General features: G+C 42.0%; 1 protein-coding gene across 1 annotated transcript; it reads right to left on the reverse strand.

The window, feature by feature from the left end:
- Nucleotides 1–3,349: 3,349 nt before the first annotated feature.
- On the reverse strand, nucleotides 3,350–9,013 carry PHOSPHO1 (phosphoethanolamine/phosphocholine phosphatase 1). Its single transcript, XM_053453812.1, has 2 exons — nucleotides 8,833–9,013; nucleotides 3,350–4,240 (listed from the first exon to the last, which is right to left on the reverse strand). The coding sequence occupies exon 2, from the start codon at nucleotides 4,229–4,231 to the stop codon at nucleotides 3,491–3,493; it is 741 nt and encodes a 246-aa protein (XP_053309787.1). The 5' UTR covers nucleotides 4,232–4,240; nucleotides 8,833–9,013; the 3' UTR covers nucleotides 3,350–3,490.
- Nucleotides 9,014–16,758: the final 7,745 nt, after the last annotated feature.

Genomic DNA, 16,758 nt, shown 5'->3' on the forward strand with positions numbered 1-16,758 from the left:
TAAAAATATCACTTCTAAAAATAAAAGGAGGGGAGAACAGCATGAAATATATATCGATTCCATGGGGCGAGGGAGAGAGACTCAGTGGGTTAAAAGTCAGACAATAAAAAGGAGAAGTCCCTGGATCTGAAGCCGCAATCCTTTGAAAGTGAGTCACTCTTACTTTTGGCCGACTTCCTGTAATTTGTTATTCTTCTTTTATCGTCCTCTGTGTATTAACCCTAAGAATCACTATTATTAGGATTAAATCATGAGCGTGTCTTTTAGGAAGCTTCTTAAGATAACGTCTAAGATGCATGACATGGTCATCATTAACACGCACAAGACAGAGATCTTGTAATCTTCCCTGAGTTAATAAAAGGAGACTTGGACTTAGAACTTAGATCCGTGGCGGCTGTGTTAGGCATAGACCAGTCTGTGAACTCGTTGCTTTCCGAATTTGTATGTTCAGGGTACGGCCATGGGCACCAAGTTTGCGCCAATCTCTATATGAATGATTGGGAAGCTAATAACGTCTGGAATAATAATCCGTTTGACCCAAACGTGGAGCTCTGCCATGGATATATTGATGACGTTTTGGTTATTTGGGATGGGGATGCCAATTTGTTTTATCGGGTTCGCTAGGTATTCAAACCATAGCTGTTTTTTTAGATCTCATTTTTTAAGCCAACTGATGGCAATGGGTTCATAGAGCAGCTGCCATCACTCACGATGGTCTCCAAAAGCCAGTTTACTAGATTTGGATGCAGCTGCTCAGACATAGGAGTTATTAAGCCAAAGGAAGGTAACGATAGGAACTCCTTGACGATGGATAAACAGGGAGCGGGTATGGAGGGGAATAGAAATGGTCTTAAGTTTTTAGAATGCAATTTAATACTCAAGCCTTTTTAGGTAAAGAGAATGCTGGGGAAATATTGGCCAATATTATTATAAAAAAAATAGATCATAAGGAAGTCCCTTCTGAATAGACCACAGGTTTTTTTTTTAATAGAAATTTGAAAAATATACTGGCTACAAGTGCAATTAGGATTGGGTTTTATATATATATATTTTAGAATTTTTGGAATTTGCACAGAAATAACATGCAATTCAAAATAAAATGTCCAGTGCGGGTGCGGTGGCCAATATGTAGCAAGAACCACATGTTTTTATAGAACATTGTTACAGTATAAGAACAAAGTCCAAACACACACTACCCCACACACACGTAAACTACATCCAAAACAAAATAACAAAAATGACCAAATCATCTTTCACGTATTTATTACATCATATAAACCCACCAGGGTTTTCATCACCAGTATTAGATCACATGCCAACATCCATAATGACATATATTATTATTATTATTATTATTATTATTCATAGCTGCATTCACTGGAAAAATATGCAATTTATATGGCTTTAAATCTTACAGGAAAATAAGATAATGTATTTATAGCTCTGTAGGCTTTGCTTTATGAAAGAACATCCCTCGATCAAACAGAGCCATTATCTGGAGCCCCGGTTGGCCTTGTTTTCCCCCTCTTACACCCCCAACATCTCCCCTTTCTTGGACTAGGACATAACGGGCAAAAATATTAATTTACATTTTGTTAAAAAAATAGGAATGAAAATGCCCTTTTCTTATGTGTGATCAGATTCTGTACCCCAGCTAAATAGACGTAGTGCATATACCTCCCAACATGCCCGATAACCAAACACTTTGGACTTGGGCCTTGTGGTTAGAGGTGTAGCTGGGAAAATATGGGACTTCCATACCCAGTAATGACTGGACGAGTCCTTTAGGACAAAATTAATTTATAAATCTAGTGTACTTTATGAACATTTGTTCCCACCATCAGTGATATTGTTGATATTTTACTTGCTCCATTCCGAGCTCCTAGAAAGAAAGTTAAAACACAAAGCGTTATTTTTACTGCTACGTTACAAAACAATTAACACCCTGAATCCTTAGGCCAGCAGGGCCTGGTATTTCCTGAGGATAAGATCATAAGATGACAGAGAAGTTAAAAAGAGCTCCAGGTGGTTTGCCGTGAGACGCTCCCAGGCATGCTTATTAAAATACAACATAGTTAAAACAGAAACAGCAAGGTAAAGTTCCCCTCCTACCCATGTACTATATATATATATATTCGCTGTGAGACCAGCCATTTGCCATGCAAATCCTTAGGCAAGAATAACGTGTGGACCCCACGTAGAACTCCCCGTTAGCGGTACACCTGGGACCAGCTGGCATATAACGCCATAGAGTAAGCATTTTAAAATGAGGCAATATTGCATATATAATTCAAAAATTCCAAATAAAAACATAACAAACATAACGTAGCTCAGCATTGAAATATGACATTTCCGCTTAAAATACAATTTTTTTTATGTTTAATTAAAGTGGAAGCTCAAAAGTTGCCAAGCTTTATAGAACACACAAAATGTACATATGACTATGGAAATGTTTTGGGTGCTTGAGCAGCGGTTTCTTAAATTAGCCCTTGGGGATCACAATCCAGAATTGGTGGTCCTAATAGTGGTCCTTTGAGAACTTCTTTAAGAACCACGGTGCTTCAGGACTGATGCCAAGAAACTTTGCTCATCAACGGGCATGGCAATGGGTTAAAACGCACAGAATTCCAGCTGCTTTCTTTTCTTTCAATAAAAAATATTACTTTTATTAGTTAAAATATTACCAATGGCAACTGTTGTATGCTTAGTATTAAACAAAGGTTTAACGTGACTAATGAGTGGTCACTCTGGGCTGATACATATTTGTAATATAATAAGAAATCCGTTTTTTGTGAAGCTTCGGTGTTCTGTGACCTTGGAATGGTCAGGTGTCTTAGAAGACAATAGGATCATTAATAGCCCTGTGGAGGCAATAGCTAATTATTAGCCGTCGTTGGAAGCTCAAGCAAATCTCTGATGTAATAAAGCATTATCGATGAGTAGACAGAATGGAGTCCTTGTGTGCTCGCTCCGTTCGATAAAAGAAACTTCTCGCTGATTCGGGAAAGCCAGGAACACGTTCCAGAACTTCAGAGCCCCCCCCGGAATTTAGAAGATACGTGAGTATACGAGGTATTCAGAAGATGGAAACGTAATATCTAACGCAAAATAGGTTAAAACCAGGTGAATCCATTAAAAAAAAGTCTTTTGGTGAAGGGGAGGTTTTAGAAATGCAAAGAATTGTAAAGAATTAAGCAAAACAGCCTTAAAGTTGGTCCATACAACCTAGAGGAATCTAGAGATCATGAATACATCAACAATAACTAAACCCTAACATAACCACCCCACAAATACCTAAATATAGTTTATATGCCTTTTTTATTGTTCTTCTTTGCTTATTGTTTCTTCGTTTGTTTCTTTGTCTTGCATTTTCAGACTTATAGCTCGCCGTTCCAGAAGATAAAAAGGTGTGACGTAAAAGGAGCTGCATAGAGAAAATTGATCGTAAGATGCGGTGCCGCGTTCTTGGCGTTGAGTGTCCTCATAACCCCTACGACTTGTTAAGAAGCGCCTGGAGGTAACGAGAAACCACATCAGCCGAATCCCACGGGACTACGCGGGCCTGGAAAGATCCTTTCTGCTTCTCTTCCATCTTCCGGATCAGCTGGTGCATGGGGTAATTCTTTCGAGGGAAGGCGACATCTGTGGAAGTGAATATAACAGACGGGCAGAAATCATTCGCTCCATCTCCAACGTACAAAACGTTCTCGAACGTCACTCCGCCTTGGGACCTTTCGGCGAGGTATTCTGTCAACACCTTCCTCTTGCACATGTTGGCGGGGCATTGAGGGCAGTTATGAGAGTGATAGGGTCCTAGGTTCAGGTGTCCGTTTTCGGTATTCGTAGGGTTGCTAATCACTCGACGGAAGAGAGAATAATAGCCGTTACTTCTCAAGGAGCTCTCGATGCCGAAGACATTGGCATCGGAAATCAGGATAATCTCAAATCGATCTTGATTCTTGAGCAGGAACCGAAACAAGTCGGCCATCCCTGGCGAGAGTGGAATTTTCTCATAGACGGTTTTAATGTCCACCAACCTCACTCCCTTTTCCGCCATGTACTGAAACACCCTCTGCATGTACTGGTTATAAAAACCGTCTTGGAAGGTCTGACGCAGCCATTCCGGAAGTTCCTTCCCTGGAGCCGCCTGAATCACGGAGTCATCGCTGTTCTCATTAATGATCGTTTCGTCAAAGTCAAAAATCAGGAGGTACTTCGGCTTGCTCGCCATCTTTAGCACCTGCCGGGCAGAGAAAGAATGGTGAATGCCTTCGTAAGCGAGCGATACAGCGAATCAACAGTTATTGTGACACTGTCATGGCAACAAAGGTTTGTTTGAGAAAGGGAAATGTTGCTAAAAAGTACTGCGTATTTTACAATGTAACAATGTATCTGTGAGTGTGGAGGACCTCTTTCTAAGATGTTCAGGTTTGCTCTTGTAGCCACAAAGGCCGCTTCTGTCTCTAAGTGACCGTTTGTTTAGCACATAGCGGGTCATTTATTACTTATTTCTAGACGCAGTCGTCTCACCGGAATACACAACAGTTGAGGGGACACCTGACCCTTTGCTCATATCTAACCTCTAGGTCTTGATCTGTGTTGCCATAGTTTATGATGCTGGCATTTAGGCCAAAATATTCTGTCTCCCGTAAATCATTGGCTATAAAAGGACTGCTTTGAGAACAGGTTTTCTAGACTAACCAATCAGTAGTGCTTTTGTAAAGGATGTCATGTTTTCTTAATTACTCCCCATTAGTGACCCTCAAAACATTTTATGGTGTAATAAAGAAGGAAAATAGGCAGAATCCAAAATAATTATGAGCTCACCATTCATTCACACACACACACACACACACATCTATATGTATTTACACAAACACGTATTAACCACTCATCCCCACGCGCACGCAATCAGCCGCCCTTTCAGCTCCGGACGTATTTGTTTTCACTTGATGTATGTTTTAGTCGATCCATGATGGTTTATTATTTTTACGATCCCTTTATGGTTTATTACTTTTTATGGCCTCTTTCCGAGGGCTGAAGATGAGAACCGAAGAGCATCGTTAGACAACGTTGGACGTTAGACTGTGATTAAAATATCTTTATTACAGGTTTGAACTGCTCCCACCTCCGGCCTTCACAGGGTGGACGTTAGACCCATCAGGTAGGAAGGTACATTTTCTTTTAATGTATTGTTTCACCAAAACCAAAGCATAGGGGGTGGGGGGATGGGTGGACAGGGGTGCTCAGCAGCCTCCTGATTGGTTTAATGATACACACGGTGTGGGGGGATGGGCAGAGGAGCTGAAGAGTTCCTCCACTGCTTAAATTAAGACCCTCAAGCCCCCTGTATAAGGAACGGGGGGCGTCAAGAAGCATCTCCCACATAATAGAGGGTCGTTGTATATTGGTGGGGGGGTTCAAGATGTTGATACTCTGGGGTCAATGGGTGTGATGGGGGATCTACCCGCTTTAAGTGTATTGTGGCACCAACTTGTGGACATGGGCAACCAGGAGGGTCTCATCTCCATGTTCTTAATCCTATCAATATTTTGGTGCATAAAGGTCAGGATATTGATAATAAACTATATTGGGGCACACACTCACACATACATACATACACACGCACACACACGCACACATACATACACACGCACACATACGCACACATACATACATACACACACACGCACACATACCTACACCATATGTACAAAAACACACACAACTCTCATGTTGGCAAAATGATTTTTTATTAAAGTACACAATTCATTAAACTTCATAAAGGTTCCTCACTTTAGGTACAAACTTCCCAAAAAAAACAAACTTGAAAAGACTTTATGGTCAGGAAGTGGGTGAGTACAAACAGGAAGTCGCCTGGCTTCGAGCGTTAAAAGGCACAGAAAGAGGGGAATTGTGTCACAATGTTCAATATATATATATTCTTCTTGAATAAATGTGTTTAGCGGATAAAACCTTTCAGATGCTGCCTTTTTTTCTGCATCATAAGAGAACTAAAAGCCAGACGAGCAACTGAGATGCTACAACATGACATCATGTTTCCTGTCCTCCCAATCACTGTGATTCAGGAAGCTGCAGCAGAGAAGTGGTTTTATCTGCTAAACTGTAAGAAAATGTAATTAAACACAAAACATGGACATTTATACCCAAAACGGAAGCAGGAGTTATTTCAATTTTCTCCCCGACAGTTGAAACGCCTGTTCTTACAACAGTTCCTCGTAGGGTTTGGTTACCTAGGTACAGAGAACCAGCTCGCCGGAGGAGCTTTACAGTTCACCATATGGCGTTAGAATTGGTCTGATAAGGCTTGGCTATCTGCCGACGGCACATTGATTTTGGTTAAAAGCTCACAAGCGGGCCCCGCAGAAGCCAACCGTTATCGCCAGAAACGTTGGATAAAAATGTCATGACTCTAGCTTGTAAGCTCACTGGCCGGGTCCTCAACTCCTGTTGTAACTGTATGTGTAAAGGTATCTTTATTATGTATTTATTACCTACTCCATATGTAAATTGTACAGCGCTGAGTGCTTAATAAATAAATAATAATAATGTAATAACTGGGAGATCCCTTTAAATGTTCATGGTGTGTCAGCCCCCCAAACCATATGCATTTGCCCCTTTGCCCACCCTCCACTATTTGCCACGCAGGAGATGCAGGCAGGGAGCTTCAGCTTCCCCATACGGTAGGTGTTTGGGGTTTTTTTAACCATTTTAAAGAACTCACAAAGTACTTAAATACACATAATTCTTTTGATAGGCTGCCTGGGACATGAAACTGCCTCTTTAGTGCTGTTACTGCCCATTAATAAACACATCTTACGATCTTAGAATTAATATTCAGTATAAATGGATAATTCATATGCATTTACCGAAGTTCTATTTATAGACTAAACCAGATTGTGTGTAAATTTAACTCTATTTTAGCATAATCTGATTATATGTGGTCCTTCCCGGCAGAACCAACACAACATACTGTGGCTATTACACAAACTACACTTATAGCACACCCCAAGCAGTACAACGTAATGCTGCCACCCACCACTACTAATAGCGCATACACCTACTAGCCTACCACTAGTAACACTAAAATAGACAATAGATGTACTAAATTGGGCATAAGACACCATAAGTGAATAGAAAATCCCCCGTACCACATGTTTAGAAGCACCTAAATCTTATATTGGGTGTATTTGTCTGGAATGTGGCGCGATGGGTTATTCTGGTCACTCCTTAGTAACTACCGCTTTACAAAGCATAAGAAGAAGAATTTCTGTGGTCGGTAGGATTTGGATTTCACTCTCTAGACAATAAATAGAACATGAGAGTTTTCCACTCAATTAAGACTCACCAACACCCAACTGTCACGCGACACCAACCAAGCGACAATCCACGACAACCACTATCAACGACTGCTCCACAGAGTATACACCACGGACTACAACCGTTATTCGATTCTCAGCCACACAATGCACTTCATGTTCCTTAAAAGAGAAAATGCCCGGAGAGATTCCACATTCTAGATGGTTGCGTTCCACACGAGCTGTCCACTTTTTTAATTTGGTGGCCAATTGACCATTGAGAAGAATCAGTGGGTTCTTGAGAATTGGGGTGTAAAGAGACCTCCTCGGCAGCCGTGTGTAGCCAGGGGTCACCGTTTGGTATTGTCCACTAACAGATATATCATTTTATCACCAAAGAGGAGAGACGTTCCTGAAGACATCTACGGCTTAAGATGGAGAAACGGATGGCAAGCAAGATAGACGGAGGGTGATTTAAGGGGCAGTCATTTTGTAGGACTTGGGGAAGCAAACTATCCTCCCACCCATGATCTGCCTCTATCAGCAAACCAAGCAGTTTCACATATAAGTCAATGATATTTTTTCTGGACTACTTTCCAAAAGAACCACAACCTTGCTTGCCCTGGACTACCGATAATCACAATAAATGCGGCAACCAAACAACAACAGGACCTATCTACAAGGGGCAATTAGGGCCAGAGTGCTACAGGTAGGGCGGTCAACTGGGATGTGCCATTGGTTTCCATGGTGATCGCTCCACCCTTGGAACATCCGCAACAGATCTGCTCTTTTTCTATAGTGCAATAACCAATATAACGTTTATGGCAGATTTTACCCAATCAGATAATCTACTGGCAATTCCCATTCATATGATTCATTCATATCCATATCCACCAGTGTATTTATACACTGGTGTCATGTTATTCCATTTATTTTTGGGGGGGTTTAACACAAAATCTCCATGGTCAGCAATCCCCAGTAAGGGCTTTCCCACTATAACCAGTAACACCCTCTACTGGTGCTGCATTCACAGCCCACCAGAGCCAAAACACAATGGAGGGTCCAGTCCATTTAAATGGGGTCATCAGCCTTACTGGCTTCTCTGTTAACTTCCCAGCAGCTCATCTGAAATTAAATAACCACCCACTACAATTAAACCTACTGCCACCCTGCCTGCCATACGTCCTCAAGGACACCAAGGCTACTAGAAGTGACCCGACTTACATCATTTTACCACTAATGCCCTCTATTCCAAACTTACCTTGCATGGCTTTCATTAATAAAACAGGGAATGATGCCCAATTGGTCTTATCACAACATTTAATAATAACAAATAACTGCCCTCCATCTGCTCTCACGTATTTCGCATGATGCTGCGACCCAGGGGTCGCTCCCCTCTATTGGTTTGCATCCTACCAACTTCACCCCCTTCTCTGCTCCCGAGTGGTATCTCCCCAGCATGTGATGCCCTGAAGGTCAAGACGGTCCATCTCTTTTTCGAGGGGTGTTTTACCTTGTTTTCTTCAGCCGCTTCTCTGCTGACCTTGGCTTCTCCTTTCTGTCACCAGATGATGTTTCTCTGGGTATCTCGTTATCTCTTTACCGGTCTTTTATATCACAAGGGGAACCGGCTGCATCCCTCCGCGTCACTAAAGGCTGAGCCAATCAGAGATAAGATTCTGCCGTTCGAGGACACCGCAAAAGGGAAGGGTGTAATGCCCACCTCGGCTGCAGGTCACGCCCACTACCATTCACAAACGACGAGAGAGGCGGCAGGGTTGGCTCCTAAACACGCCTATTTAGAAATGCCACGCCCATATATTAAGTAACGCGAGTGACTACCGCCCATACCGCATGGGGGCAGGTATTTAAATGCCTGGTGTTTACCATACAATAGCGAGTATAGTGTTATATAAATACAGTATACAGTGCAGTATACACATATATTTACATATACATACATGAACAACAGCACAAATATATATATATATATATATATATATATGTACAGTATACACAAATTACACACACACATATATAGATATATGTACATGTAGTATATACACACAAATATATATACATATAAATACTTGTACAGCATACACACATATATATAGTACACACGCTGTCCGTACTATTTGTTATATAGAGCTAACATATGCTGGAGCGATGTACTGTGACACTACAGTAGTCCAATTCAAAACATACTGAGCGAGTCGGTCCTAAGGTGCGACCAGCTGAGTAGGGACCGAGTCAGACTCCGGGGATGATCCAGAAAGGACACCCCAAGTGCTCATGCGCTTCCATACAAATGGTTCCACTCAAGATCACAGTCCTTTCCCATGAACTGAGCCGCACTCGCCCATAGGTTAAACACTCTGCAGGAAAGCGCTTACATTGAACCCCATTGCAAGGGGCTCCCTGGAAAGTAGGGGCCCCCACCACCAGTGCTGCCAAAACCCCTGCAGGGCATACCGTTGGTCCCAGCGAGCCGAGTCTGAGCACAGGTATATGGCATTATTTCAGACACACGCAGCATAAGGGATGTGTTTTAGCATGTGTGTACAGGTATGTGTAATAGCATTAGTTGTGTATGTGTAAATGTGTGTGTACGCAAAAAGGTGTATGTATGTTACCATAAATTTGTGTGTGTAAGTATGTGTTAGTGCAAGTGTGTGCAAAAAATGTCTGCCAAGCGTGATACCATATGAGGTGATAATGGTAGAGGATGGAAATGATGATGGAGGAAATAATGGGAGGGGTGAATTAGAACGTGGGTTGGTATGAGGATTGTCAGGGGCAACACTACACTTACACATACATCACACATACACACGCAGCCACTCCAACACCATTCACTTACACATACACACGCAGCCACTCCAACACCATTCACTTACACATACACACACACGCACGCACCCACTCTAACACCATTCACTTACACATACATACACACGCACCCACTCTAACAACTTTCACATACGTACATAAACACACACAGACTCAAACATACACTTATACATACATTCATAGCCACTCCAACACCATTCACTTACACATACACAGCCACTCCAACACCATTCACTTACACATACACACACAACCACTCCAACACCATTCACTTACACATACACACACAGCCTCTTTAACACCATACACTTACACATCTGTAATACTCTCACACTCTCTCCCATGCATTTCATACACTCTCTCACCTCCTCAGTGAAGTAAAACTTCCTTACATTATATCTCAGCCTCCGACCCTCTAGTGTTAGATTCCGGTCTCGTGTTCTTACATTTCTCCTTCTTTGAAATAAACTCCCCTCCTGTATTTTTTAAAATGCGTTAAAGTGCATCCAAAGGCCGGTGTGCACCTCTAGCTATTTTAGATAATTGTTCATATCTCCGAATACACAATAAAAAATAAATCGGCAAATATTCGGCATTTAATTCCGTGCTCCCTCTGCAATTAACTTGGAAACGCGAACGTCCTCTAACCTGCTCGCCACCGCATACGCCTGACGTGATGCAATATAATAAATATTTGGTCGATCCTCATGTCTTCAAAAGCTAACATCACAAGACGTCTTAATCGCATTAAGTGAAGCCGCCGCGAGATCTCATGCGGAAGGAGGGTGTGCGATAATTAAGATGCGGGTAGATCTGCTTGGAATTTGGCAACGGGCACCTGGCTCCCCTGGTAATGGAAAGTCTAATTAACCGATGAACACGTATGACATGTTCGCACACGCACACCCCACCGGCACGTTTATACATAGCCTGCGCCAAGCCTTACAAATGTTACGGCGTTCACCCATCAGCTGGAAAGCCACCAGTCAAGCCGGGGACATTTACAACCGGTGTTAGATATTATTATTTCTATTTCACCATCATATTCTGTAGCGCTGTACAACAGATGTATGCTACACTCATTCCCAGCAAACAGTCTGAGCTCCAAGAAAAGGGACATCAGAGGAGGAAAGAGGGACATCAGAGGAGGAAAGAGGGACACCTCCAATGTGATGACGAAGGTCCTACTCATAAAGCTCCTCTTGATTTTCTGCCACCAATCTAACTCCTTGCCGCTGTTTTTTTGCCCCATCTAATACCCAACAGCTCCGTAGGGTATTAGATTATTTGCCAACATGATGATGTCACAGCTAACCTGACTTTAAAATAGTCCATTACTGAGGTACATAAAACCAGATGTGCCCCACATCATTAAACCCCTTACGATCTTCTTGAGAGAGCACATAGCCGTGTTTTTATTCTTCCACTAGAGCGAGTCATTGTGCATCACGGCTAATGTCTTCCCCGCTGTCTACCCGTCCTGTGTTGCCACCTGCGTCTATACCTGCATTTCTATCACTCAGGATCCGTGTCTCTCTCTTGCCATGCGCCCGCCCGTGTAGTTCCGTGACTCTCTTTGTTTCTGGATGTTTAGCTCTCTATTGTCACAATTCAATAGGTAAAGCCGGCAATGAAAAGAATATTTCACTGCTCATCACATCCTCGTAACGCATCACTATATATATTATCTAGTGTGCCGGCCTGGTGTTTGGAAAAAGGATGTTTATATAAGGAGGGGGGGAGAGAGAGAAAAAAGGTAACACATGGGAACCTCTTTCTTTACCCGCTGTTCCACTTAAGTACCACCCCCTTAGCCAGCTGTTGAGAGTACTGGCTTGTTTACACGGAGCCCGTAAGTATACTTGCTCAGTTAATTTTACGTTATACTCTGCTGTGTAACAAAACCCACATTCTCTTTTGAGTGGCCGAAGTAAGTGGAAAGCTCTGCAAAAAATGTAGCATTTCGCACATACCTGAAATCTTAAGATTAGTGCCTATGCTTGTCTCGCGTGCCTATCAGGTTTCTTACATAAGCCAAGTATACCGGTTACAAAAGGTGTTTTCACCGAGCAGAGCCGGGAACACCAGATCTGGACAGCATTTACTTACAAAGAATTCGGCACACTCACCCGACACTCACATGTCCCGCAGCGCATGTTATATACGTTTGAGAGACACAAGATGTGGGGGTGATTTGATGTTGTACAGGAGCCAGCTGTAGAACATCAAATGAGTGGTTAGAGGAACCTCTGGACAATGATCACGGTGACCTTCACCACATCTTCAATGTCATGAAAAATATGAAAACGAGGCACTAACCGTTTTTTCTTCAAACTTACAAGTAACCTTTGTAGAGTCGGCACCGCTCACAAGGGTATCATGTATGTAGGTATCACGGCACACGCCTGTCACAGTGGCTCATTGCCCAAACCAAAGCTGCATGGTGACCTCTGACCCCTCAGGTTCCTCTTGCTGGGGCGATACGGGCAGGACGATTTCCGTATTACCATGTAATGTAAAGCTGGTTAAAAGGATGGAGCAGAAACAAAGTTTTGGAACGTTTCCACGCCTTTAACGTTACGACCTCCTACGTCTCTTCACCACCAGGTAGGCCACGGCCCGAGGTCCTTCAACGTTACTCACTCAAAAAGCAGAAGCCATCGCTTCGTTTCAGTACATAATCTGTAAATTTCCCAGAAATGTCCAACGATGACCCCTTTCGTTAACCAGCGAGATGTAATAAGCCTTAAATGCCCTTTTATATTAGTGTTCGGTACAAATACAGTTACTACAACCATCAGAGCCACGACGCAACCGTCTCCAAAGCACAACCACCTTTTATTGGGGCAGAATCTCGTGACTGTCGCCGTTAGTCATGTGTTGTCCCCTATGAGGATTTCGAAACATTGTAGCAATACTTTACACCTTTCTTCGCTCCTGTACACAGAGGGAAAAGTAAAAGTGCATTTACTTCTCTGTGAATCACAAACCATTGGCTTCTTTCGGAGACAGAAGCTTCATGCGCGTTTTCTTAGAACATATTACGCTTTGATTGTATGATCTGCCGCCGTATGTGCAGAACTCGCAATGATTGTTGCTTTCAATTATCCCCGTTTGACATCTGGGAACGATCCGCAGCCCGAAGCCCCCCCGCTGCACGTTTCTATACATTGAATTATATATATCGCAGCACACACGGAACACGCGGCTGGGTCAGGACGTGAATCTGGGTAGGCAGCTTCCATTTATAGATTCAGCGAGTCAGGACAGATTATAGACCGGTACAAATCCCACGAAACCAAAAGGAGAAACAGGTCCTCAGATCCAGCCAGGCGGCCATTGAAGCCGTTCTCCCGCATACAGAGCCCCATTCATCATGTAATGACAGAGGGGCTTGCGGCTGGAGGCAGTCTGATGACGGACCTGGCTGGAAATTCACTGCAGCTATTTAAAACACAACGCTGGTCTAATAAGTAGGTTGGGGCGATGACCCGTCCTGTAATTTACAACATAAGAGGCAGGTTAGAGGGATCGTACGATGCTTTATGGTGCAAAGGAATCAAAATAGCAAAAACTGCAGCACCAAACGACCGTCAAAGCCTAGAAGACCAGCCCCAGGGAGCTGCTGCAGAAGAGCTGGATGGAAGCTGTATAACTAATATCATTAATACATTTCATACATAACTATGCCTTATACAGAAAGAGCTCAGCATTCCTGCACCACACGGAAGTCCAAGGACCTATAACGTTCTGCTTCCCAAAATGAAACCACCCAGAAGTGTCCATACTGGGACAACGTTAACTACGGCCTTTCAAGGCCTCAAATTCCATACAAACCTTCAATCACATAGAGATATATTATATATATTATATATATCTATACACACGTTCGCTAAAGGAAAGAGAAATCCATTCACTGTGATTTTTTATATTATATAGAAAAATAAAAATATACAACATTTATATTTTCTTGTAATCGGTCACAGTTTCCACTTTTTAAATAGATTTCAAAGACATTTTGTGGTTTAATTCCATTTAAAAAGTTTCCTCCGGGTCTTATCGGAGGTTCATTGTGGTCCAAATGCAAAAGGATGTGAAATTAAGGAATGGACTTGGCCAACATTCACCATTATGGCACCAACCTGACCGGATGTTTGCGCACGGGGGAATAAAAAGCATAGGTTCGTACAAAATCATTCTCTCTTGGTTTGGAGATACAGATGGCATCTAAAGGTTACGAGGGGTAAAGCAACTCGGAAAGATGAGATTAGATATGGCCTTCAGACTTATGGAGCACCTTTGGATGTAACAGCCAGAACGATGGAAGGTACCAACCAACCAACCTCTGATCAGCCTCATGAAAAGCACCGAAGGTTAGAATCAAACCGAGCAAAATGTACTTACTGTTCCCTAACGCGGGACCTTCTGCGCTGCCATTACTGTGAACTTTGGAGGAATCAATCCAACGCTCCTTCTCCACTGAAAAGCCTGAAACCTAATCAGCAATAAAGAAACCCCTGGGACCGTTCATCACCGTTTTACAGAACTATTTATTGCCATTGATAGTCTGGAAGTTTTGATAATTATTGAGTAGGTATTCATGCCACAGATCAGCGTCAAATCCCAAGATTACAGGACGGCCTAACGAAGACCATGAGAACTGCTTCCGAGTAAAATATAAAGCGCCTCCGGCACATAAACCTTTCACGTAAATGTAGTTTTAGACGAGTCACACCAAAGACATCCATCGCTGCGGCTGCTCGTTTTTGACAGCTTTATGGGCTTTTTGAAATCCCAGTGGGACCGTATTCTGAGGTCTTTGGACCTGCAGAAGAGCGTAAACGAGCAAGATGTACATTTCAGGTCCCATTGATATTCTAGAAGCATCAACAACAAAAAATAGACATCCAGATCCATGCCTACAAGAACCTAACCAACGTGCTGAGGTAACAAGCCAGAAAGATCGCCAAGTATTAAAAGAATATATTTTCAGTCATTGACCAGCGAACGCCCCGTATTTTACATATCCCACGTTCGTATTCACAGAGGGGACTACGGGATGAGGTTACAGGCATCTGCTTTAGGAGTATTTAAGCTAAACCCGGAGGAAACACGGACAAGAAAAAGAAGGAACAGAAAAATATAAAGATACAAAGTATATCCTATTAGTTTGCACCACAGGTCCTCTTACCAGAGTCAATAGGGAAAGGTAACTGGTGGAACGGGGAGCATAAGACCACCGAGGCTAGTGAAACGTAACGAATCGCTCCTTCACCTCAAATTAGACAGAAAAGGTGGAACCTCCTCTATACTCCCAGAGCACCCATCAAAAGAAAATGGTGTTATCCAACAGAGGTGACTTCAGACCAACGCACAGCATCACATGCCTCTAAAAGTGCCAGGTTTGCGTGGTTATTTAAAACCAAGTACTTAAAATGAATGTACGCCCAGTTAAAATTCAAGGAATAATCTATTAAATACCTAGTAACTGAACCAATAATCAGGAAATCCGCTTTATTCATTCCCTGCAGGCTTCTTAATGGCCCACGTGTGCCCCTCATTCATTCGCATCGGTGGACCTAGACCGGTAGAAGACATCGGGTTACAGCAGTAACGTATTAATGCCAAGAAGGGTTCCAATCGGCAATATGTGCCACATTTTGGAATATATGTTAAGAAATTTGCCAGAAACTTACTGTCACGAGGCCGGGTTAACAATCACAATAAAGCACAATACTCAGTTCACGCCAACATGGGGCGTCTTCTAACTTAAAGTGCAGAGTACTATATATTTATATATATATATTTTTTTTTTTAAATACGCGGGTTCTGAATGGTAATTGAGACAGGTGGAAAGAAGGATTTTATTAGAAATTGATTGATTTAACATTTACTAAAATTGGATACACTTTAAAGGTGCAATCCCACTTTGAATGGAGGGTGCGCGTCTTTTTCCACCAGTACATTAATGAATAATTAACATGTCGGGATTGTTGGTGCTGACCGCTAAAGTTTCAAATGTTCAAACAAAATAAAAAATAAAAAATACAAAGAGTAGGTTTTAAGCACATGAAAAAACAACAATACTTAAAAAAAAAAAAAAAAATTAAAAAATAAAATTTAGAGTTTTTTAGGTCTACTGGAAAACAACTTTTTTGTTAACTCAATGGGGGGAGCTGTGCTTTTAAAGTAAAAATAAAAAAAAAGAAAATGATATATATATATCTCTATATATATTTTAAAAAAATGCACACCACTTTACAAATCGGGAGAGCAAAGTATTGCCGAAAAGGAGGAGTTTGTGGAAGTTCACTGAAGATCTCAAATAATAAGAATAAAAGAAAAAAAGAAATCCAAAAAAACTGAAGGGGAAGAAAAACACCCAAAAGAAGTTGAATATGACAAAGGGAAAAGCTACACAAAAAACAGCTTTTTCTTGAAATACTAGATTCTGCCTATACAAAAAAATTCCTCTAAAATAATTTTGGTAGTAAAATAAGTACAGGAGCCATCTTCCATGTCAGGCTTGTCAACAAGTTTTACACTCCTTGGGACTGTAACATGTGGAGGGAGAGGAGCAAAAAAA

The sequence above is a fragment of the Spea bombifrons genome, chromosome 13, assembly GCF_027358695.1.
Source record: "Spea bombifrons isolate aSpeBom1 chromosome 13, aSpeBom1.2.pri, whole genome shotgun sequence".
NCBI classification, from domain to species: Eukaryota; Metazoa; Chordata; class Amphibia; order Anura; family Pelobatidae; genus Spea; species Spea bombifrons.

Bases quoted from the DNA above. Each gene is read 5' to 3' on its own strand.
- PHOSPHO1 (XM_053453812.1), bottom strand. From the start codon at position 4,231: ATGGCGAGCAAGCCGAAGTACCTCCTGATTTTTGACTTTGACGAAACG.